Source organism: Carassius gibelio, chromosome B13 (assembly GCF_023724105.1).
Source record: "Carassius gibelio isolate Cgi1373 ecotype wild population from Czech Republic chromosome B13, carGib1.2-hapl.c, whole genome shotgun sequence".
Lineage (NCBI taxonomy): Eukaryota > Metazoa > Chordata > Actinopteri > Cypriniformes > Cyprinidae > Carassius > Carassius gibelio.
In genome coordinates, this window is record NC_068408.1 from 17,901,145 (window position 1) to 17,926,097 (window position 24,953).

General features: G+C 37.1%; 1 protein-coding gene across 1 annotated transcript in view; it reads left to right on the forward strand.

Annotated features, from left to right (window-relative positions):
- The window catches only part of atrnl1a (attractin-like 1a), a 314,332-nt gene that overhangs the window by 73,256 nt on the left and 216,123 nt on the right, over positions 1–24,953 (forward strand). The window contains exons 11-18 of the mRNA XM_052572190.1: positions 10,083–10,167; positions 10,427–10,638; positions 12,954–13,072; positions 13,163–13,279; positions 13,500–13,632; positions 17,049–17,236; positions 20,285–20,498; positions 24,259–24,447. Coding sequence (XP_052428150.1) covers positions 10,083–10,167; positions 10,427–10,638; positions 12,954–13,072; positions 13,163–13,279; positions 13,500–13,632; positions 17,049–17,236; positions 20,285–20,498; positions 24,259–24,447 — 1,257 coding nt within the window. The remainder of the gene's footprint in view (positions 1–10,082; positions 10,168–10,426; positions 10,639–12,953; positions 13,073–13,162; positions 13,280–13,499; positions 13,633–17,048; positions 17,237–20,284; positions 20,499–24,258; positions 24,448–24,953) is intronic.

A 24,953-nucleotide genomic window follows, 5' to 3' on the forward strand; every position in this document is an offset into this window, starting at 1 on the left:
AAAAGTGTCCATGTAAATGTACCTAATGTTAACAACACGTTAAAGCCAAACTGTTGAAATCATTTACAAATACTTTGCTAATGCATAAAAATGAAGTATACTTTTGACCTTTGAAGGCAGCTGTTTATGTAGGCTGCATACAGTACAGCAAGGCGGCTTGCAAGGTTTAAACAGAGTGTGTTGCTGCAGTTATGCAGATCATTTGTAAATCTTTAAGCACACACAGCTGAGGGGCTGTTAATGTAGATTTACAGATATCCTCAGTATGACCTTTCTCAAGGCAAGACATTTGTGATGGATTGCTTCTGAAACCTTTGACCTCTGTAGTATAATGTCTGGCCATAGGCATCTGTCTGAAGGTATCAGGTGGTTCAAATACATTTCTTCACTCGCAGGGTTGTGCTGTGCCACAGAGCTTTAAAAATTTTTATTAAATGATTTTTGCTTGTAGACTTCAAGTTCACAAAACTTTCTTCTGCAGAGTCAGGCACTGTAAATGCTGACAACACTTTAAATAATCATTTATAATGGGCTGATTTGGAGAACAAAGTGTGCACATCATGTTTTACATTGCACTTACCTTAAAATATTAAACACCAATTAACATACACAACTTTTCTCCTGCAAGCCAACGATGAATTTTATGGCTTATATTGTTTGATATTCTCTCTGGCTTACGTTGTCCCAGTGGAGCATGATCCACACACTATAGGTTTACTACGGCCTTTGGCAACTTTGGCTAATGCAGGTTTTTGATTGGTACTTTTACGAGGAATATCAGTGGATGATTTAAAGTGTTCCTTTCAGTGCTGACAGTAATATTTAGCCATCATTAAATCCCCATAAAGAGCAGCGAATGCCAGCAGGCCAGATGGTGTCTGTTATTTTATGAATATCTTTTACAGTACCTTAGACAAGGAGGTTGTGGAGCCAGGGGAGAGCGAAAGGATGCGAGGAAGTAAGGCATTGTGCTCGTTCTTAGTAAATTCCTCCCACAGTGTTTCATACTTCAGTAAAAGTAGACTAGAAACTATCACTTCCACCTGGCGCTGCTCTACTGCAGTATGTTCTCACAGAATTGTGCAGCTCAGTTAGTAGAAACGGCTTGTGTACTCATCAGACCTTGCTGGTTCTGTTCTGGTCTTTGGGAGTGGTCATTTTTGGTTTGAGTCTTGGTTGGCTTTGTGTGCTCAAGCCACTTTTTCTGATTGCACAAGTTCGCTTGGACAGACTTGAATGGCTTTACACATACTGGTCTGTCCACATATCTATCACTGCCACTAAAGCACTGGCCTAAAATCTGCTCCACTCACTTAATTCATTAAAGTAGCAAATTAGGCAATTTTCTAATCACCAGCAGCCTTTCTGGAAATGCTCCGGGAAATTGCTCATAACTGTTGGTCTTGTGTTCTTCCCTTTGAGGATACAGAGGGCAGCCCTTTAAACCTGTTGCAGTGTATGAAACACACTGAGGTGATAAACAAACTCTTTTCTTGACTTTATACCTTTTAAAATGCTGTTTGCATTTAAATGACTGATTATTGGACTGATTATGTTTGCATTGAGTGCAGTGATTGTGCTCTTTTAGAATTGCACTGCTTTTCAAACCTGCTTTTTACTGCAGCTGGTAGTTTTCTAAATTCTTTATTTATTTAAGCTTGAAATTACTTGGAAAACCTGCGGAAACGAGTTACTTAACTTTACAAGCAAAGTATTTCATCATTACATTTGTGTTGTAGCTTACTTATGTGTTTTAGTGAAGGAATTATTCACCCAAAAATGTAAATCTGCTGCACCCTCAGGCATTCCCAAATGTAGAATAGTTTTTTTTTTCAGTTTAATTAATGAATAAGTTTAGTGTAAAGATTTAAGAACACAATATAGACACAGAAATCAACAAAAGTTTTCTTCAGAAGTGTACTTGTTCACACATACACACACACACACACACACCCACACAGGAAACAGTAAATTGGTTTCCTTGTATTTTATATATATATATATATATATATATATATATATATATATATATATATATATATATATATATATATATACACACACACACACACACACACACACACACACACACACACACACACACAAGGAAACCAATTTTCACATCAGTGTAAATAAAGCCTGTAACAGACAAACTTTAAATAAGAACTTTAAGTTTTTAATACTTTTTAAATGTGTTGTCAAAACCAAAAGAGTAAAACTGTAATAAAATAGTGCATATGATGCCAACCCAGGAAATCAAATTCAAGTTTTCTGTCCCTAAGGCTGTATAGAAGCACTTTTGTCATCTTCAAATTTAAGATTTGGATTTCCAAACCAAAAATATATCACTGGAAACATTTACATGCGATCTTCAATACCAATGCTATCTGCAAATTTAACAAAGTTCACGTAAACGAAAGCACCAGTTATGAGCAGCATTTTATTAATCATCAGCTATTTTCAAGATCAAAGACCACAACAAGGGGCATCAGCACTGGAAATATAAGTTAGTGATTAGTTAGTGGTGTTCCAGAGAAGTATGAAAGACATCGTCAGAATAGTCCATCTGCTATCAGTGATTCAACCATAATGTTATTAAGCAAAATGACAAATTGTTGAATAAAGTCATTATTTTTGTTTTCTTTGCCTATAAAAGGTATTCTCGTCACTTCACAACGGTACGTTGAACCACTGATGGCAGATGGACTATTCTGACGATGTCTTTCATACTTTTCTGGACCTTGGCTGACAGTGTTATTTACTTGGCAGTCAATTGGACAGTTGCAAGCCTCCCGGTTTTCATCCAAAATATCTTAAATTGTGTTCCGAAGACGAACAAAGCTTTTACGGGTTTAGAAAGACATGGGGGTAAGAGATTAACAACACGATTTTCAATTTGGGGTGGAGTAACCCTTTAATGCTTGCCAAATCATAGCATGTGGGACAAGATTTGTACTATGTCCCACATTACATTATATGATACGATGGTCTGTACCAAGTTGTGGCATACTGTCTAACTAGAGCGCATACAGTACACACTATAAAGTATGCAGTATGTTCTTTCCAGGTATGCGAATTGGGCCGTACTTTTCTCTTCTTTAGTTTGCATTTATGTGCTTTTTAATGTTATTTAATTCCCACCTGTGGCAAGTTCCCTGTCCTGTCCTCAACCCTCACCTCTTTTTGCTCAAGAGCACACTCAATCTCTCCATTAATTCCTTTCTTTCTTTTTCTTTTTACTCTGACTCAACTTTTGAGGAGAGAGAAGGGGCATTTTTTATGCAGTTTTTCTCGCAATGAGGGACTGAATTCAGGATGACACAGAAAGCAGTTTTCATTTGCGTACCCTCTTGCCATGTCTTCCCCCACTCTCGTACTTCTAATTAGATTCAGTGAAAATGAACCCTAATTAAAATTGTAGCGCTCTGGCTGAGAGGCGTTGTGAAGCTGTGTTTTTTCTGCACAGGCTTTTTGTTTTAATACAACCAGCAGACTAGGTAGCAGATTGCCTCGGCACAAAAACATATTTTATTAAGCTTGCAATTAAAACTGGTTTGATTTCCTTCCTACTGCATCTACTGTTCTCTACCTCTGTTCTATCTGTTCCTGTCATCCAGTGGTTCTTCCCTCTGTTTCTTTGTCTCCTGTACATTAGCAATGGGAGTTGAGCCAATATCCTGTGAGGAAATGAAATCTAGGCAGAGCCAACGATGACTATCTGGAGTGGTTTTACCATTTGAGAGAATATGAGTGTCACCTTTAGATCTGTAGAAATTTGGACCTGATTTATTGAAGTAATGAATTATTCCAGCCAGAAGACTGTGGAGTAGTGTACACTGTTTGACCAAACTATGATGGACGAAGACAGTGGCTGTGCCAGAAAGCATTTATGCATGTAAGGTAGTACCTCCCTAAACTGATTTCGGACAAACCTCTGAAGCAATATAATAACTTAGTGATCTGCAACAATTTCTTTTTGAGAAATGACATCAAAAATTGAAACAGTTGGTCAAATCATACATTTACCCTTAAACTGACCACCATCCAAAACTTTCAAAAGCCATCTTTATTTCTTAGCTCATCTGTCATGGAATTGGATATTCAGGTAGTGAAGTATACAGTACATCTATGCTGCTATTTGGATTCAGAAAGTTCAGAAATCTACGTTTTGCTTTTGTGATGAACACAAATTAAGATATTTTTGATGAAATCAGAGAGATTTTTGATCCTGCACAGACCGAAACAGAACTACCACATTCAAGGTCCAGAAAAGTAGTAAGACATTGTTAAAATCAGTGGTTCAACCTTGATTTTGAAGCTACGGTCTTGTCTTTTGAAGCTTTTTGACTTGAATGTGGTAGCTGAGTTGCTGTCTATGCAGGGTCAGAAAGCTCTCGGATTTCATTAGAAATATCTTAATTTGCATTCTGAAGATAAAACAAAGGTCTTACGGGTTTGGGACGATACGAGGGTGACTACAGTATTTTCCGCACTATAAGGTGCACTTAAAAGCCTTTAATTTTCTCAAAAAACGACAGTGCGCCTTATAATCCAGAGCGCCTTATATATGGATCAAGGCCCTCTGTCAAAATGTTGACATTACCTTTAGCACAGTTCCATCTAGTGGATGCATAACGCAAACTCAGTCAAACGTTTGACAGCTGCATCTTCTATTCTATGCGCTTTATAATCTGGTGCGCAATATACAGTCTTGTTCAAAATAATAGCAGTACAATGTGACTAACCAGAATAATCAAGGTTTTTAGTATATTTTTTATTGCTACGTGGCAAACAAGTTACCAGTAGGTTCAGTAGATTGTCAGAAAACAAACAAGACCCAGCATTCATGATATGCACGCTCTTAAGGCTGTGCAATTGGGCAATTAGTTGAAAGGGGTGTGTTCAAAAAAATAGCAGTGTCTACCTTTGACTGTACAAACTCAAAACTATTTTGTACAAACATTTTTTTTTCTGGGATTTAGCAATCCTGTGAATCACTAAACTAATATTTAGTTGTATGACCACAGTTTTTTAAAACTGCTTGACATCTGTGTGGCATGGAGTCAACCAACTTGTGGCACCTCTCAGCTGTTATTCCACTCCATGATTCTTTAACAACATTCCACAATTCATTCACATTTCTTGGTTTTGCTTCAGAAACAGCATTTTTGATATCACCCCACAAGTTCTCAATTGGATTAAGGTCTGGAGATTGGGCTGGCCACTCCATAACATTAATTTTGTTGGTTTGGAACCAAGACTTTGCCCGTTTACTAGTGTGTTTTGGGTCATTGTCTTGTTGAAACAACCATTTCAAGGGCATGTCCTCTTCAGCATAGGGCAACATGACCTCTTCAAGTATTTTAACATATGCAAACTGATCCATGATCCCTGGTATGCAATAAATAGGCCCAACACCATAGTAGGAGAAACATGCCCATATCATGATGCTTGCACCTCCATGCTTCACTGTCTTCACTGTGTACTGTGGCTTGAATTCAGAGTTTGGGGGTCGTCTCACAAACTGCCTGTGGCCCTTGGACCCAAAAAGAACAATTTTACTCTCATCGGTCCACAAAATGTTCCTCCATTTCTCTTTAGGCCAGTTGGTGTGTTCTTTGGCAAATTGTAACCTCTTCTGCACATGCCTTTTTTTTAACAGAGGGACTTTGCGGGGGATTCTTGAAAATAGATTAGCTTCACACAGACGTCTTCTAACTGTCACAGTACTTACAGGTAACTCCAGACTGTCTTTGATCATCCTGGAGGTGATCATTGGCTGAGCCTTTGCCATTCTGGTTATTCTTCTATCCATTTTGATGGTTGTCTTCCGTTTTCTTCCACGTCTCTCTGGTTTTGCTCTCCATTTTAAGGCATTGGAGATCATTTTAGCTGAACAGCCTATCATTTTTTGCACCTCTTTATAGGTTTTCCCCTCTCTAATCAACTTTTTAATCAAAGTACGCTGTTCTTCTGAACAATGTCTTGAACGACCCATTTTCCTCAGCTTTCAAATGCATGTTCAACAAGTGTTGGCTTCATCCTTAAATAGGGGCCACCTGATTCACACCTGTTTCTTCACAAAATTGATGACCTCAGTGATTGAATGCCTCACTGCTATTTTTTTGAACACACCCCTTTCAACTAATTCAACTAATTGCCCAATTGCACAGCCTTAAGAGCGTGCATATCATGAATGCTGGGTCTCATTTGTTTTCTGAGAATCTACTGAACCTACTGGTAACTTGTTTGCCACGTAGCAATAAAAAAATATACGAAAAACCTTGATTATTCTGGTTAGTCACATTGTACTGCTATTATTTTGAACAAGACTGTATATGAAAACAGTTCTAAAATAGGCCATTCATTGAAGGGGCGCCTTATAATCCGGTGCACCTTATAGTGCAGAAAATATGGTGACAGAATAACAAATAAATGACAGAATATTCATTTTTGGGGTGAACTACCAGTTTAAAGCTACATTAGTTGATGGGAATAGAGTGGTATTTCAAATCAATTTGCACTCTAACAGTGATTACTTCCACAGCAATTTATAAAGACTTCACTGATGTCAAGGTGTATGATACGGTTAAATGGCAGATTTTTCCCATCATATTACTACTGATTAATCCATATTATGGCAAACAATGAGAAAGAAATCCCAGTTATAATGAACAAAGTCTTCCTGACATTCTAGGACAATGATTTCTTTATCAAATCATGTCTGTTTATGTCATGTCCAATGTCCATTAACTTCTGCTGTAAAACCACCATGTCACAGGAGGTCAGGGATTAGCTAAATCCTCTTTGCATGGCCATTTGGTCTGTTTTTTGAGGTGAATTTTTGTGTGTATGCTTGTGTGATCTTAGTTAAAAAGCAGTTCAATCAGTACTGCATTCAAGAGAGTGGTTTGCAACCTGGCCATACTTTCTCTGCTTCCTGTTTGCCTGCGAACTCTGAGGGGTAAATGCCAAATTTACATAGTAATGATGTGGCAGTCTGTGTTGACTAAGAAAGTGTGTGATGGCTTTTGAAACTCTACAGCATTAAATGACATCTATTTTTGACATTTTTTTTTAATCCTGAAAAATAAATAAGCAGCACAACTTTTTTATTTTTGAAGAGAGTTTTTGTGTACAGTGTAGAATTGGGGTGAAAAGTGAGTGCTATATAATGTTCTTTTGACATCAGCTGCTCTGAATATCTAAGACAAGATGATCAATATTCAGTTGTTTATTTTTCTTGTTCGCAGCCATAATGGCATCTTTGTTCACAATCACTAGACAGAACTGCAGTATGCTGTTGTGTTGGTGTGTCTCTGTGATGCAGTGCTGTGCTTGAGAGCATGTAATGTGTGGTGTTAATCTCTGATGCTGTCATTAGTGGTGCTATAGGGAGGCTGTGAGATGTTAGATGTGACAGTTGTTTCTCTGTTTCTCGCTCTTTCCTGTGATCTGTATATTGATGTTTTCTTGCACAAGAAACACAGTCTTCACAACATTTGCACAAGGGTGTGTAAACAGTGTGTATATACAGTTGCATCTCAATAAATTATGATATCAAAAAGTTCATTTATTTCAGTAATTCAACTCAAATTGTGAATCTTGTGTCTTGAATAAATTCAGTGCACACAGACTGAAGTTGTTTAAGTCTTTGGTTCTTTTAATTGTGATGATTTTGGCTTGCATTTAACAAAAACCCACCAATTCACTATCTCAACAAATTAGAATACGGTGACATGCCAATCAGCTAATCAACTCAAAACACCTGCAAAGGAGCCTTCAAAATGGTCTCTCAGTTTGGTTCACTAGGCTACACAATCATTGACATCCTTCACAAGGAGGGTAAGCCACAAACATTAATTGCCAATGAAGCAATGAAGTGCTGTATCCAAGCATGTTAACAGAAAGTTGAGTGGAAGGAAAAATTGTGAAAGAAAAAGATCCACAACCAACTGAGAGAACCGCAGCCTTATGAGGACTGTCATGCAAAATGTATTCAAGAATTTGAGTGAACTTCACGAGGAATGGACTGAGGCTGGGGTTAAGGCATCAAGAGACACCACACACAGACGTGTCAAGGAATTTGCTGAACCACAGACAAAGTCAGAGGTATCTTACCAGGGCTAAGGAGGAGAAGAACTGGACTGTTGCCCAGTGGTCCAAACTCCTCTTTTCAGAAGATAGCAAGTTTTGTATTTCTTTTGGAAATCAAGGTCCTAGAGTCTGGAGGAAGGTTGGAGAAGCTCATAGCCCAAGTTGCCCAGTGTTAGGTTTCCACAGTCTGTGATGATTTGGGGTGCAATGTCTTCTGCTGGTGTTGGTCTATTGTGTTTTTTGAAAACCAAAGTCACTGCACCCATTTACCAAGAAATTTTGGTGAACTTCATGCTTCATTCTGCTGACCAACTTTTTGAAGATGCTGATTACATTTTCTAGCAGGATTTGGCACCTGCCCACACTAACAAAAAACAAAACAAAAGTTGGTTAAATGACTATGGTGTTGGTGTGCTTGACTGGCCAGTAAACTCAACAGACCTGAACCCCAGAGAAAATTAAACTACTTCAGTCTGTGTGCACTGAATTTATTTAACACACGAGTTTCACAATTTAGGTTAAATTACTGAAATAAATGAATTTTTCTAAATTCTAATTCATTGAGATGTACTTGTATACTGTATGTTTTCTTGACACATCTGTCTGCATATGTGTGCATGCATGTTAATGCATTTACTAGCAGGAAAGCCTGTAGAATGTAAAGAGAGTCTTTGGTTTCCTCTCCTTGATGATTAACTGAACACGAGCACAGCTAATTACTGAATTGAGAAGCGTGTAATGAGCCGAGAGCATGTCCGATCTGGCAGCCTTGGAATAACATAGTCCAGAGAGCTCAAGTAACCTGGACAGACACGTACATCTCAAAACAGACAGATGTCTCTGTCAGTAAAAAGGTTTAGTTTAGATAGAATATGGAGTACCCTGCTGCTTTCACTCCTGATGAGTAAAATATCTCTGCACTGATATTAATATTCTAGTTAATGCAGATAAAGTACAATGTAAAAAAAAAAGTTATTTAAATTAGGCATGTCGCAATAATCAATATATAGACTTATCGCGCAATATATGTACATGACCTCAATAATTTATTGTACAGTATTTTGACCCCATTATATTTACATAAAAATAACCATGTTTTGTACATTGCATGTGCACCTGTGTCTTTTGCTGCTTCTTGTACATATCTTCATCCTCAGATATGGTCTTGTTTATGGATTTGTGACTTTGTGCATAGTGACATCTGACTGCTGAGTAGTGATTGTGTTTTTCAGCAAAAAATGTGCATCCTAATTTACAGAGAAAAGAAGTTCAGGGAAAAATCTGTAGATGCAAAAATCACCATACAAGTTCTTTGTGCACTTTTATTTTTCTCTACTTGTTACTTTCCACTTTTTGTTAGATTTAGTTATTCAGGTTTTTTAAGGTATCTAATATTTTGATACTTAATTTATATTATCTAAATATTAGTAAAAAAAAATAAAAATAATTGTCATTTGGAATTGTTTAGGCCTCCTTGCATTATTATGTATAGTATAAGATTGACATTTTATGTTATAAATTTCTCATTGTTTTTAGAGATTGTGTGTTGTTAGATGATAATAATATAAATAATATAAATATATAAAATATAAATATAAATACTTTTATTAAGCTAGGATGCATTGAATTGATAAAAGTGACAGTAAAACATTTATAATGTTTAAAAAACAAATGTATTTAAAATATATAATTTGAAATCTATTTGTCAAAGAATCCTGAAAACATATTTAACAGTTTTTATGTGTGTGTGTGTATGTATGTATGTATATATATATATATATATATATATACTTACTGACCAATCAAATTTCCAATATTTCTATCCAGTAACTATTATGGTACTGACATATATCATGCATCTTTACATCAGATATTACTAGATATATATATATCGAATTGCTGATAAGGTAAATAGAATGTTTAATTATTTTCAACTTTATTTGTTTAATATATATTTTTTCACTTTGTTTGTGTGTGCTTTGCAGCATGTGATGAGTGGACAGTTCTTCCAAATCCCAGTCTTCACCGTGACGTCAATCGTTTTGGACACACAGCAGTTGTCAGTAATGGGTATGTTCTTGATGTGGTCTCTTTCCATTTGTAGATACCATCAGTGTATACACTCTTCCTGTACCCTGGTTATTTTATTCCACTGACGTTTATTTAGTTAACAACTCATCCTGCGTCAGAAATGTTTTTTTCACTTGAATGTGTGGCCTTCTCATCCACACATGGAAATCCTCTAATTTCTTTTGGAATGATGTTTTGGCAAGACATAGTTTAAAATAGGCTACTAACAGAAAAGGTCTGTGTTTTCTCTTCCTCTCAGCTCAATGTATGTTTTTGGTGGTTTCTCTGGTGTGATCCTGAACGATGTACTGGTGTATAAGCCTGCCAACTGTGAGGCCTTCCTCGAGGTGGATCTCTGTGAGAGCTCTCATCCTGGGGTTCGCTGTGTCTGGATTGAAGAACGCTGTGTACCCTGGGACTCCAGCCATGCTAATGACACTTTGCCTGCCTCTTTCTGCCCTGCACGCACCAGTAAGAACCTGTCATCATAAAAGCTTATGTTAAAACACAGAATTACTTTTCTGGTCAATTGTGGAGGTTTTAGAGGCATGTTTCATCATACATTCACACTTGAGTTTATTACTAATTCGAAGGAGTCTGTTAAAGTGGACCTTGTTTTACCCTGAACATGGCTTATTTTGTAGTTGACTAAATTATTGCGCTTACTACAAGGCTGTTTAACAAAAATAAATGAATAAATGGATATTAAATATTGACCTAAGGTGCTGGAAGATACTCTACCACTTCATGTTTAATTAATTAATATTTTTACTAGTAAAGGCTGCATTGAATTGATCAAAATATTTCTATTTTAAATAAATGCTGTCTGTGTATGTGTATGTCTTCCACAAAAATATTTAGCAGCACAACTATTCATAACACTGATAATAATAAGAAAATTTTCTTGAGCTATTAATTAGAATATGAGGATCATGTGACACTGAAGATTGGAATAAAGGCTGCTGAAAATTCAGCTTTGCCATTACAAAAATACACTTTTTCTGACAAAATTAGAAAACAGTTGTTTTAAATTGTAAGAACATGTTTCAAAACATTACTGCTTTAAATTTTTTAATATATTTTTGATCAAGTAAATGCAGTCTCTGTGAGCATAAATCTTACCAGCGCCAATCTTTTGAACAGTTGTGTGGAATTTATGAGCAATCTGTGACCATTACAAATGTTTACACATTCTTTCAGCTTGTGGCAATATCTGTACATCTGGTTTACTATCCCACATCACCATCCCACTGGGGTGAAGTTCACTGTACATCTCATTCTTTTGTGTTAGACCTTTAGCTCTCTATGTCAAATGCACACCTGGAGAGTATTTTTCCTTCCCATAAATCCTCTGTCAGGAGATTATTGTTAAGCCACATATAATCCTATTTACACTTGATACATTGGGAGGCTTATATGCGGAGCCATTTGCACGTTCTGTTTTACCTTGATGGCGTACAGCCTGTTTTCCACTGGGTAAATCCTGTCTGACTGTGGAAATGCCTGTTGATAATTGACTGAACAAAAGGTCAGTCAGCGCATAATAATCTCATAGCGATGCAATTATGATAGCGATGAAACCAAACTCCAGCGATTGTGGATACAGATGTTTTTGTCTGTGGGCAAAACTGGACCTGAGAGGATTACTGCAATTATCGCGTGGAGTTTGGAGTGCTATCAGAGGTGGATTGGACTTTAATTAAGTAATGGAATGACACACAAGTTCATGATGGATTATTCTGTATTGTGTGTATTTTAGAGACCTGTACTCTTGGCCATTTAGCATTGTACACAGTCACTGTTTGGGTGGTTGTTCTCTTTATATACTGTACATTATTATGCACTATGTTCCTTATATTTTTATGTATTGTTTATACACACACACACACAAATGTTCGTGCACATGCTACCATTCAAAAGTTTTAGGTTGTTGGGAATTTATGTTTTTGAAAAAAGTATCTCTCCATCCTCACTGCATTTATTTAATCAAAATACCACAAAACATTTGCATCGTGAAATATGATTAAAATTTAAAATAGGAGTTTTCTATTTAAATATATATTTAAAATGTAATTTATTCCTGTGATGTCAAAGCTGAATTTTTAGCATCATCTAATATGCTGATTTGATGAACAAGAAACACTTGTTATTGTAAAAACTTGATAACATTTTAAAAGTCTTAACTGTCACTTTTGATCAGTGATTAGATTTTAAAACATTCACATAAAGATAAATGTTGAGTCGAGTAAACAGTTAAACGAGTGTGGAGAATCTTTGTTACTCCTATTTCTTTTCTCCCAACCTTCGTGTTCATTTTTGTCCTGGATTCTCTCATTGTTTATTCTTTGAAACTGTTCCAGACAAAAGCCAGTTCCTGTGTGACCTCTCTTTCCCAGAAATAATGATGAAAACAAACAGAAAACATCCTCCCAAAAAGAAAAGAACAGGAACAACTGTACTTATGTGTATGGTGTTTATTCATGGTCTGAAATAAACAAATTCACAGTCAGTACAAAAGTCTCTTTTCTGTCCTTGGCTCTTCCCCTCGATTCTGCAGTTTTAATTTTGCTGTGCCCTGTCCATGCCCACCTCCGCTATTCAACTTTAGCCCTTACCCATGTGTCATTGCACACACTCGTTTTTCACCTCAGTTGTGAAGTGTTTCACCTTGAGAGCTCTGAGCTCCAAGTCAGAGCCCTGTTACCGCCAAACCTACAATTGTGTTTTATGCTAATAAGTAGAATTTTTTTCTTGTCTGTGATGATTCTTGTTTTTTTTGACTATAGATTCAGCTGGTAAGCAGTGTCAGCAGTTTTCAGACTGTGCTTCCTGTACGGCCAACACCAATGACTGCCAGTGGTGTGAAGACAAGAAATGCATCTCCTCTTCAAGCAACTGCACCGTGGTATGTCCAAACAGAGACTCTGCTGTCAAAAAGATTTAAAAGCATTTAGAACAATTCAAATATGCTGTGCCATGTTTTTTCTGCATTCAGCTTACAGTTGAGCTTGCCCGCCACCCTCGAGGTCCCCTGTACCTCAACCCTCCACCTGCAATGCTTTCTGAGCACCAGCTCTCCATTTGGAGACCCGGTGTGCGCAAAAATGGCCAGGTATGCAGTAACAGAGCATATAAAATGATTGATTGGCTTAGAGAATTAGCATCTGTAACCTCTTGATTTCTCTTGTTTCTTCTTCATACTAATGCTCTGGAGGATTTCCATGAATTTCTTGCTTAAAGGCAACACAATGTTGTACTGTAAAATTACTTTGCAATGTCGCATTAAAATATGTAACTTGAAGTTATCTTATTTCCTTCCTCTTGTTTTTCAGTCTGTGAAGAACTTCACCAAATGCAGTGTTCGAAGTGAGCAGGTTTGCAGCAAACTGGTGAACTGCAGGAGTTGCTCACTGAACATCAACTGTCAGTGGGAACCACAACAGCAGGAGTGTCATGCGTTGCCTGGTGAGTTGAAGGATGGATGAATAGACGGAGAAGTTCCATGTCTATATAAACAGTGATTAAAGTAGAGATTTCTTCTGTGTAACTAAAGTCGATGAGGTAATCATTCAGTAAGGTCAAGGACACATTAAAATGATAATGAAGACATTTATACTATTTCTATCAACTTTGTGCTTTTGCACTTTCTTTTTATCAAAGAATCTTGGAAAAAAAAGTGTCACTGGTTCCACAAAAATATTAAGCGCCAGTTTTCAGCTGTTAAAATTATACAAATGTTTCTTGAGCAATAAATCAGCATATTACAATGATTTCTTAAGGATTGTGTGGCACTTTTATTAACACTAAGAACAGCTCTTTGCTTAAATTGTAATAATATTTTAAAATGTTATGTTTAAATGTATTTTTGATGCAGCCTTGGTGAGCCTAAGAGACATCTTATAAAACAAACAAACAAATCTTACTGACCCCAAACTTTGGAACTCTAGTGAAAGAGTCAAAAGTGTCTCATCTGTCTCTTTGATGGACCCAGGCTCTGAAAACAGCACAGGGAATGCTCCACATGTTTTAGATAACCAGAACACCAGCCAACAAGTGCTCTCTACCTGTGATCATTTTGTGCATTCAGGTTTGTTGACACCGAGGCCATCATTAAAAATATTTTGGTATACAGTAAGAGTAATTTTTTTTTTTTAAAGAGTTGGTATTGGTAAAAAAATTTTTTTTCAAGTTTTAATGTAAAACAAGAAAAGTCAATTTTGGTGATGGTGATTACGTTGTTATGAATTTAAACAAATTAGCATATTGTGACATCACTGACTGGGTCTTCAACCCGTGCCTTCGGGTGCATCATTGCAAACCTCATTTTGATGCAGGCTATACAGACCACAAACAAATTGAAATTTTTGTCAAAAATATGTTTATTGCATGAATTTTAGGTGAGAAGAAAATAATGAGGTACTGTTATACTGTTTTACTTGCATCCACCGCTAGGTGTCAATGCAACCTACAAATGAGAGACCGTTTACTTTGCTTTCTTGGGTTGTCACTTTTGTGAAAAAAATCCTGTTTGATTTTGAGAGACAAGTGTTCATTAACTCGATTGTAAAATCGATTTTGCTTGTCTAAATACGTTTTGTACAGCAAATAACACCAAATATAGGTAAATCCACTGACAACATGCAGGATGAATGTAAAGATTCAATATATTGGTAAAGACCAATATTTCTGATGGTTTATTGGCGTGAAGTTTCATGCACAATGACAAACAGGAGTGCAACATTCTTGAAAAACAATAAGCAGAGTGGACTGCCATAATGCAAAATATTTACTGCAGGCTTCAACATGGCTGTGTTTACGATTAGAAATGTCAACAACAGCAAAAAATTGCATAGACGATTCTAGCCCGAATCTTTATCTGTATGCATGAGACTGTCTGAATACCGGGAGAATTCACATTTCTGTTGTAAAAAGAGACATTGTGCAGAAGTATTATTTGCTGTTATGTGTGTGTGTCCGAATCTGCAGTTGCTGTGTGACCATAGACTGTAGATGTCTATGTCTGTATAGGGCACAATTTTGGAAAAGCTAGAAAAATGTCAATTTTTTTTTAAGCAGTTTCAATTTTGTGAGTTTGTGCACCTCAGATGCAAAAACAAAGGAAACCGCTTTCCACACTCTGAGGGCATCTCTGCCTGATTTATTTGATCTGATCTAGTTTGAGAGCAGGAAGTGATGCAGTTGTTTGATGTATTATTAACATTTTTGTCTCCCTTTGGGAAGAAATGTTTTCTACCTACACTTTGTACCTATTTTCTGTATTTTTTCCCAGACTGTCTTTAAAGATGCATGCACACACACACACACACACACTGGTTAATTTTTTGACACTTTCTTGACCAAGATTTGTTATTATGTATCACAGTATTACGTTATATAAAAATGGTCAAAATCATAAAGTTTTTGTTTGTTTTAGTTTTGAATAAAAATGTAAAAACTATAAGATTTCAGGGTGAACTCAATGTATATTTATATTTTCTTTTTCTGAAAGTAAACACTTAGTGACTTAGTAAGTATCTAAGTCACTCACTTTAATTAGAGAGTAAATATCCATAATTCATGTACATTAAAGGTAGGGTCATGTCCACGGGTTGAAGCGATGCCAGTATCCTGAAGACAGTTTTTTTTTTTTTATCAGGGAACCCCCCTAGAAAATGCAATTGGGCTTGTTTTGAGAATCAATTGGGCAGGTTTTGTTGTGAAAACCTGGCAACCCTGATCTGAACGCACATGCTGGAAATATACTACTAATCACAGGAGCGTATTTACTGATGAGAGGCGCATGCAAATCTCATTCGATCTTTTGCACAGCCCTACATTCAGGGTTTAAGCTGGTCATTCTCCTGTAGTCTCTCTGCATCTGATATCATGCTCTTCTCAAGGACATGAGCCAGACAGACTCACTTCTCAGCTGTCAAATTTCTGACTGATAGCTCAGTTTGGAGGCATACATACACACACAAATGAAAATTTTATCTGCAAAGGACATACACTCTATAGTATAGACGTGTATATCCAAGCATGAAAAAAATGTGACCTTTGCAGCTGGATAGTACATCACATATGAGTTCTGACCTGCACCAGAAGGTCAGTTCCAAGTGCAGTAATTATTCAAGTTTGCTGAGTTATTTATCCATTCATGGCTGAGCAGCTTGTCAAGAAACCCAGGGTTTAATGTTCTTTTACTTTCTGTTATTTCTTTCTTTCTTTCTTTCTCACATAACAGCCTTTATCTTAGAATATAATCAACCACATTTTATAAAGTATACCGCTGAAATGAAAAGGGCTTATTTTTATGCTATTTTTAGAGCTGTGTGGTTTCATAATTGGCTATGACCATGTGCTTTTCTTTTTGTTTTGCTTTTCATGAATTTGAGGGGTGGTGTTTGTGGTTAACCATTGTCATGGTTAATTATTCAGTGCTGCTTAATGTGATACGTTCAAACCCCAGAGTACAACCCCACAATAAAGTAATTCTGTGAAATATTATTCAAATTTTAAATAACTGTAGTTATCAATTCTTTCAATCCTGTGATTGTTAAGCTGAATGGCCATCATCCATTACTCTAGTACCCAGTGTCACATGAGCCTTCAGAAATAATTATATGCAGATTTGTTGCTCAAGAAAAATATCCTATTATTATCAATGTTGAAAACAACTCAATATCTTGTGGAAACCATGACACCTTTTTACTGCAATGAATAGAACAGCGTTTATTTAATTATTTTTAGCTGTATAATACATAGAAAGCTCCTTTTATCAATGTCATGATCAGAATGATTTGTTAGCATTGTTCAGAGGTCTTGTGTAATGGAGGCCTAGTTTGGACAGTGAATCTTGGATTTCTCTTGCTTTTTTACAGCACATTTGTGTGGAGAGGGCTGGAGTCAGGTTGGAGATGCATGTCTGAGGCTGAACGCAAGCAAAGAGAGTTATGATAATGCCCAGCACTACTGTAAGAACCTGGATGGGAACATCGTCTCTCTGACCTCCGCCAGGCAGGTGGACTTCATACTGGATGAGCTTCAGAAGTATCAGCTGGAGGAGAAGGTGAGTTAAGCTCAGTCACTGACGCTTGTGCTAGCTTACATTGATTTGTCTTGGTAATGGTTGGGTATTGATCTAGAACACAGTCAACACTTTCCTGTTTTTCAGTACGTTGCATACAGGTTAGTTCTGTCCCAACGTCAAAAATTCATTAATCAGTGCCCTATCAATACTAGTGAAATTTCATGGTACTAGACACTAGGGGTGTCGAAATTAATCATTGCATCGAAGCGGAATGTGGATGATTCTGCATTGATGTAGTAATGTTCCTGCAGCTCACTTGGTAGAGCATTGAGCTATCAAGCGTAAGGTTGGGGGTTCGAACACATGATAGGTAAAAATTGATAGCCTGAATGTACTGTAAGTCGCTTTGGATAAAAGCATCTGCTAAATGCATAAATTACTTTTTTTTTTTTTTTTTTAATAGACTATAAACTATTATAGCCTATGATGTAATTCGCATATGCACTTGTCAAGCGAGTATTAAAAATGAACTCTCTATTTTTAAATTGGAGCTTGGCTTTTTCCCGTATATGGCACGTTTGTATGCTAGAAACAAATGCTTCTGGCTTCATTGCACAGAATATGCGCTGTGAGGCACGTGCTTATTGCTTGACAATTTCCATTTGCTGTTATTTTATTCTTTTACTTTAGATATGCTTTAATTTTTGCCGTTTCGAATGCCCTACGAAACTCATGTACTGACAGACTTTCATGTGCGTATTGTTTGTTTGTCCTGGAGCTCGCGGCTGTGGTTAAATACACTTGCATCTACTTTTATGGTACGAAATTTATGTAAACACAGTCAGTTATGTTTTCAGAACAGGACAAAACATCTGACATGTGGAAATAGATCTGTGCATTAGTGTGAATTCCATCTTATTAAAGCTGCCAGTGTCTATAATCTCATCAGTAATCATAATGAGCTTTATTGCCAGGTATGTTCACACATAAGAGGAATAATCAAATGGCAGTAATTCTGAGAAAAAATAAAAACCCAAAACTTTATCTGTACATTTTTGATACTTAAAGCTAGGGATGTTAGCAGTTAACCAAGGCCTGGTTTAAAATCGATTAAAATATGTGACAATTAAAATTGATTGAGATGCTAAACAAATCGCGATTCTTTTAGGTGTAGGAGTTTATATGAATGTATGTCTGAGGGGAACTTACTGTCTTTAGAAAAGTTTAAATAGTATTTTTTTCCTTTCATCTTTTTTCACTTCATCTGTATTAAAGTTCAAAAGTGCAGTGCTGCTTCGTTTACAGCAGAAACCAAGAAAACGTTTTAAGTGCCACCTGCTGGCAGAGAATGAATCTGCGTCTCATTCAGCTCGTCTGCTGTTTTGTGCAGATATCACAAAACTGAAGTCAAACTCAAAAAAGATGAGCTACAGTAATAATTATTGTTTACATTCACTTAATACTTTGCCAAGACAGGAATTACAGCATGTAGAAATACAAATATTGCTACTTTTTTTAATCATTGGCTTGTTATCGAAATGCCAGTATTTTTAACATCTGTAAAGGCCCCTTCACACCAACTGCAGATTGAAAAAGTAAAGGAATAATGCTGATGGTGAGGTTTTTTTTTTTTTTACTGACACAAGCTCTTCTGGGCACCTGATTTGTTTAACTAAATTAGTTTTTGATTTTAAGTATATTTGCATTGACACTCTGCTCTGACTCCCATTTTAAAATGATTTATAAACACCCTCAAATGTCTTGAAAGAAATTTCTGTCCAAGTAAACAAACATTAGCATTTGCAAATTACTTGGTAAGTTTCTGTGTGTCAAGCCCAGATGTAGTGCCAGCTGTTTCGGGTGTAGGTTCGTTTCTAAATGTCAGTAAAGCTTAAACTTCAACATTACACGTCAAAAAACCTTACTCATGCCTTCAGTAAAGAGCCATTCTGCACAAAATCTGTGGCGTCCCCTCGATGCTGTGGTGTAAATATTTGTCAGGTGTTAATCAAAAGGAAAGGAGTGATTCTCTGCGTAATCCGCTCCCTCGCTGACTGCGGTGTGAGCCTCAGTGTTTAAGCAGCTTTTGTCCTTTGAAGATTAACACAGTTTTCTAAAGGACCCACCTTTGATGTGAATAAGATTCACATTCACCGGTTTCTCAGTTGCCACTATTTTTTCTCTTTTCTGTCACTCACACTGACAGTCACACTCACTCCCTGTGGCTTCACAAACTCACAGGAGATCTTAAACCTTTTAAACCTTTTAATCAAAGCATGCAAGACCTTTTCATACAGGGAGGTTGTTAATTTGAATGGAAAATCTGAGAGTTTGGGGTATGTCAAATTCAGTTTGTTTTGCTTTGAATTGATAATTAAATTGTGCGTTGACCTTTTGCCTTTCCTTAAAGAAGACAGACAGGAAGAAAAGTGTATTTATAGAACCATAACACGTCTAATGCTCAGAAGACAGGCTTATTAGCCATCAAAACGTCAAGGTGCACTGAATGAATGTCCAGCTGGAAGTCTGTAATGTTGCAAATTCGAGTTCAAATTGAGTTCAAATAGCAGTTTATGAAGATGAACTCTTCTTTGTTTATTTCACTGAATTTATCACTTCTGCAAATATGTCCGTCTGTTTGTCGTTTTAACTTCAGATGCCTTTCTGCTCTTCACACTAATGTTCATAATCAGTATTTATGAACACAGGGTGCTAGCAGCTTATTGAGCCTGTGTTCAAAGCAATTTTAATGTAATTAAACAGCTTTATGTAAGATATGTGACAAAGTCACATTTTAGCATCACATTTAAGCACATTTAAGGAATCTTAAGTGGTGTATTTCTTTGTTCGTAATAACATATTTCTGCATTTGGTTACAGCACATTTTGTGAACAAATAGTAATAGCTGTAAGAAATTTTAAAATCAGTCCAGAAAAAAAAAATGCTATTCATAGAAGAATTCTCTATAAGTCATTGTTTTCCATTTGGATACATTCTATGTAGAATTTTACTAGATGTTTCACTGTATTGTATTGTGCATGTATGTGTGTAAAGAAGACATGAACAAAGCCATTTTCTCTCTTGCAGAAACTAACTCCCTGGGTGGGTCTAAGGAAGATAAATGTTTCATACTGGGGGTGGGAGGACATGTCTCCCTTTACTGCCAGCACGCTGCAGTGGTTACCAGGGGAGCCAAGTGACTCAGGCTTTTGTGCGTACCTGGAAAGAGCTGAGGTAGCCGGACTCAAAGCCAAACCCTGTACTGCCAACACCGAGGGGCTGATCTGTGAGAAGCCAGTTGGTGAGAAAAAGTTTTCATTGTTTTTTATTTCACCTTTCCTTTGTAACATGAACCTGGAGGTGATTCAGCACCTGTTCTGTGGTGGATGATGTTCTTACACATCAAACCCAAACTGAATCCGCTCCCACAGAAAGCTCCACAGAGTTCTAAAGAAATGGGAAGTCTGGCATTCACACAGTTCTACACATCCCTTCTCTTTTATTAAATATATTTGGTCTTAATTTGATAATGCTTTCAGTTAGCATTTTCGGTCTTGCATTCTCATCTCCATTTACATAGACTGTGTTTAATACCAATTCCAGAGAGTTCTAGAGATTTTCCCTTGAATTGATCATATGCACAGAGCACTGTTTAAAACTTCCGGATAAAGATAGGCCAGCTTGTAATCTGTTGGTGAAGGTAATTTTATATGCACAGTACATAGGTAGAGACTCTCACAGAAACCTCTCCTGCCTCATTCTTATCAGAAACTGAGAAACAAAACAATTGCAACACTGTAAATAACGATAACAGAATTAGCATACAGTTTCATGTCATTAAAGAGCATATCATTTTATATGCAGAGTAGTAATCCCAGGAAAGTACCCAGACACATAACAGTACATTTCAATGCTGACAAATAAACACTATCGTAACTGTTTAAGCAGTTAGGCTAATTTCTTAAATGACATCGTAATGGCATTCTCGATAATCAACCTCTTACCTTCATGAACACATTTTTAAAATCTTATAAAAAAGTGAGTAAAAAAGTGAAGTGATGTGACACACAGCCAAGTATGGTGACCCATACTCAGAATTCATGGTCTGCTTTTAACCCATTCAAAGTGCACACACACACACACACACACACACCCACACTGTGAACACACACCCAGAGCAGTGGGCAGCCATTTATGCTGCGGCGCCCGGGGAGCAGTTGGGGGTTTGGTGACTTGCTCAAGGGCACCTCAGTCGTGGTATTGAAGGTGGAGAGAGAACTGTACATGCACTCCCCCCGCCTACAATTCCTGCCGGTCTGAGACTTGAACTCATAACTTTTTGATTGCGAGTCCGACTCTCTAACCATTAGGCCAAGACTTCCCTTAGAGCTTTCCCTGACTCGAATCGAACCCGGGCCACGGCGGTGAGAGCGCCGAATCCTAACCACTAGACCACCAGGGAAAATGTAAAAGCATTTATTATTTTTCAGTGTTGTGCAGTAAAATGTACATTATTAAAGGCTTACTTTCTAATTCATGAACCAAAAACATGTCTTGGCGAAAAATAAAGACTTTTTAGGATGAAAATGAAATTACCGTTATAACCACAAGATTTCAGCTTAGGATCACTCATTGGCTGCAGCTGCCATTTCAACTCCCTAGTTTTTTTTTCACATCTTTTGATTTATTATAACATAAATATTACAACAAATTTAGTACTTTATCGTGCTGAAGTATAGCAAGTGCGGGGAAGACACAAAGTCACTTGTCATTTAAAGAAATAAATAAGGCCAGACAACAGCCTACAAGGCTGAATTATTTAAATACCTATAGTTAAACACAAATTGAATAAGTTCTAACAAATAAATAATGCATTGAATCTTTTTAAATGTTAAGATTTAATTCAAAAACTACATTGTTTAAGTTTCATCCAACACTTGTTGCTGCTGTAATTTTGTTAGCCTGAATTGGCTCGTCAGATGACTCATTCCGTTGCCACTGTCAATCTCACGCCATGATTTAATGGATTCTCTGGCGTAAATTTAAAATTCTTATTTATTCCTGAAACGGTATACGTGGACGTTTGGTCATCCTAGACAAACTAAACTTTCCTCAAAATTTTTGAATAGATTATGACTGACCAAAACTGACTGAACTGGCTTATCTAAAACCAAGAAGCAGTGTTTGGAATAACGCCATTTAAAAGAACTGCGTTTCAGTAACGGGGTAATCTAATTAATTACTTTTCCCGTCGTTATAACGCCGTTAACATTACTGGACGTTAAATGCGGTGCGTTACTATGCATTAATTGAATAAACTGTATAATCCGAACGCACCCCTGTCTCACACAGCTAGTGAGAAGGTGGGTTAATAACGAGATCAGCGATTATGATTGGCTAAGGCAGAGTCATGTGCTTCATGGTAGCCAAGCAGAGACAGTGTTTTTACGCACATGCCAGCACACGCACCAGCGGTGCTTCACACACACACGCAACAGCTAAACAGATTTGCAGCAGCAGCAGAGATGGCGAGTCAGGAGCAATCCGATGAAAAGTTGGCATTTTCAAGGTGGAGATATAAGCACTACTTCAAATTCATTGTGGTCAAAGGCAAGAACGTGCATGTAATGTGTATATTATGTCCAGGAGCGAAGACTTTGTCGACATCCGTTGTAGGCAACTCTAATTTAATGAAGCATCTCACAACGACACACGCATTTAGTGTCCAGCTGGTGGCCAAAAAACACTTTTCTTACAAAGATAATACTTGAAGTGCAGGATAAAACTTTTGCTGTCTGTTGATATGCAATAAATATTGAAAGTTATGTACGAACACCTGTCTGTTCTACTCATTTCAACTGACTTGTTAAAACTGCTCAAAAAATACAAATTCTTTGACATATAGCAATTTTTTTTTTTACAGTAACGCAAATAGTTACTTTCCCTGGAAACGAATTACTTCTATTATAGAGTAATTCAGTTACTAACTCAGTTACTTTTTGGAACAAGTAGTGAGTAACTATAACTAATTACTTTTTTAAAGTAACGTTCCCAACAGTGCCAAGAAGTAATCCTGCATATGGTCAATTGTATGCAGATCCAGTCTCAGTCTGCTCTTGGCTTTATATATGACACATATGTGAATGTATTTGGTGTGTGCATCAGCCATAATGTTTTTTTTTTTTCCATATAGATTGTATTAAACAAATGACAAGGGTATAGTTTCTTGCTTTTTTATAGACTTCTTATTGAAATTTTGTGAGTACACTCTCATCTTCTGCTGCCTTGGCTGCAGTATGTATGTTGGACCTGTTTGAAACACTCTGGTATGGAGACTCAGGGGAAGCTCAAATTAGGCCTTGAACGAGAGTTGAACATTCCCCCCTACAGACACGCAAAGAGCATAAAGAATGAATGTCAACTGGTCCTCCCCTATTCTCCCCTATTCTGTGTTTCATGCCTTATTCACGTTATTCTGCTCATTGTGCTCATTTCAGTTGTTTATTTTACTCTACAGGAGGTTACAAACAGACAATAAGAATAGACATTACCATTATCATGGTTGTAATAAACATTGTCATCTTTAAGTATTGAAAAAAAAAATGCTGAATATATTATTATAGCTACAGAGTTTTAAAAAGGAGTGCAAAAGTCTGGGACCACACTGAAATGTAGGATTTAAGATATAATTTTAACCTTGAAATAAGCAGTTTTAGGTAAACCTTGATCTAATTCAAATTTGAGAGAAATGTTATTATAAAATATATTTAACATTGCTGATTCTCAGTTACTAATCAAAGAAAATTTCATGACATTGATCATCTGATTGTATAAATGTTCCTGGTTCCATTGAAGCACAAGATGCTCTTTGGATCATACTTGATCTTCAGGTTTTACACAAAGTCTCAGACTTTTTTGAACCTTGCTGTATATTTATAAGGAAATTTAATGCAATTGTTTTTCAGTTTTGTTTTATATAGTTTGACAAAATTTGCTCAGTATTTCAATTACATAATTCACAAGGTCATTGCAATACTTACTACTGCATTTTCCTCCCTCAGTGAGCCCAAACCTTAGCGCACGTCCATGTAAGATTCCCTGCGCCCTGCGAACCAGCTGTGCCAATTGCACTAGCCAGGCCATGGAGTGCATGTGGTGTGGCAGTACCAAGCGCTGTGTGGATTCCAATGCGTATGTCATCTCCTTCCCCTACGGCCAGTGCCTGGAGTGGCAAACTGGAGACTGTGGAGGTGAGTTCACGTTCTAACCATCAAGGACACTCGTGCATTAAGATACATGGCAGACTAAAAGCTGGAGTTGAGTACACACTATTCTGGTGAACACGCACAGCTTCTAACTCGTTTATTTTCTGCCTTCTCATTTTCCCTTCTGTTGTAAGCCTAAGGGAGATTGAGTTCTGAGAGAGCAGATGCTGTGAACACTCAGCTCTGCTGCACAGGCAGGTATCAAACTCACTATAAATTCCTGTCATAGTCTGACTGGCCTCCACCAGAAAATCTATAAATTATCGACGTCTGTCCGGCCTTGCACATGAGACAGAGACCCTAAACAAAGAGAAAAAAGTATTTCTGATCTTAGTCTCAGACATTTCGGGCCATATTTGAACGATCTAAGTGCATGGTCTAAAGCGCACGGTGCAGGTGCACTCAGGGCGTGTCCAAATCCACCTTTGCTCGTTTAACAATGGGAAATCAGTCGGCGCGCATGGGCACATGGTCTAAACGGGTTGTCCCTA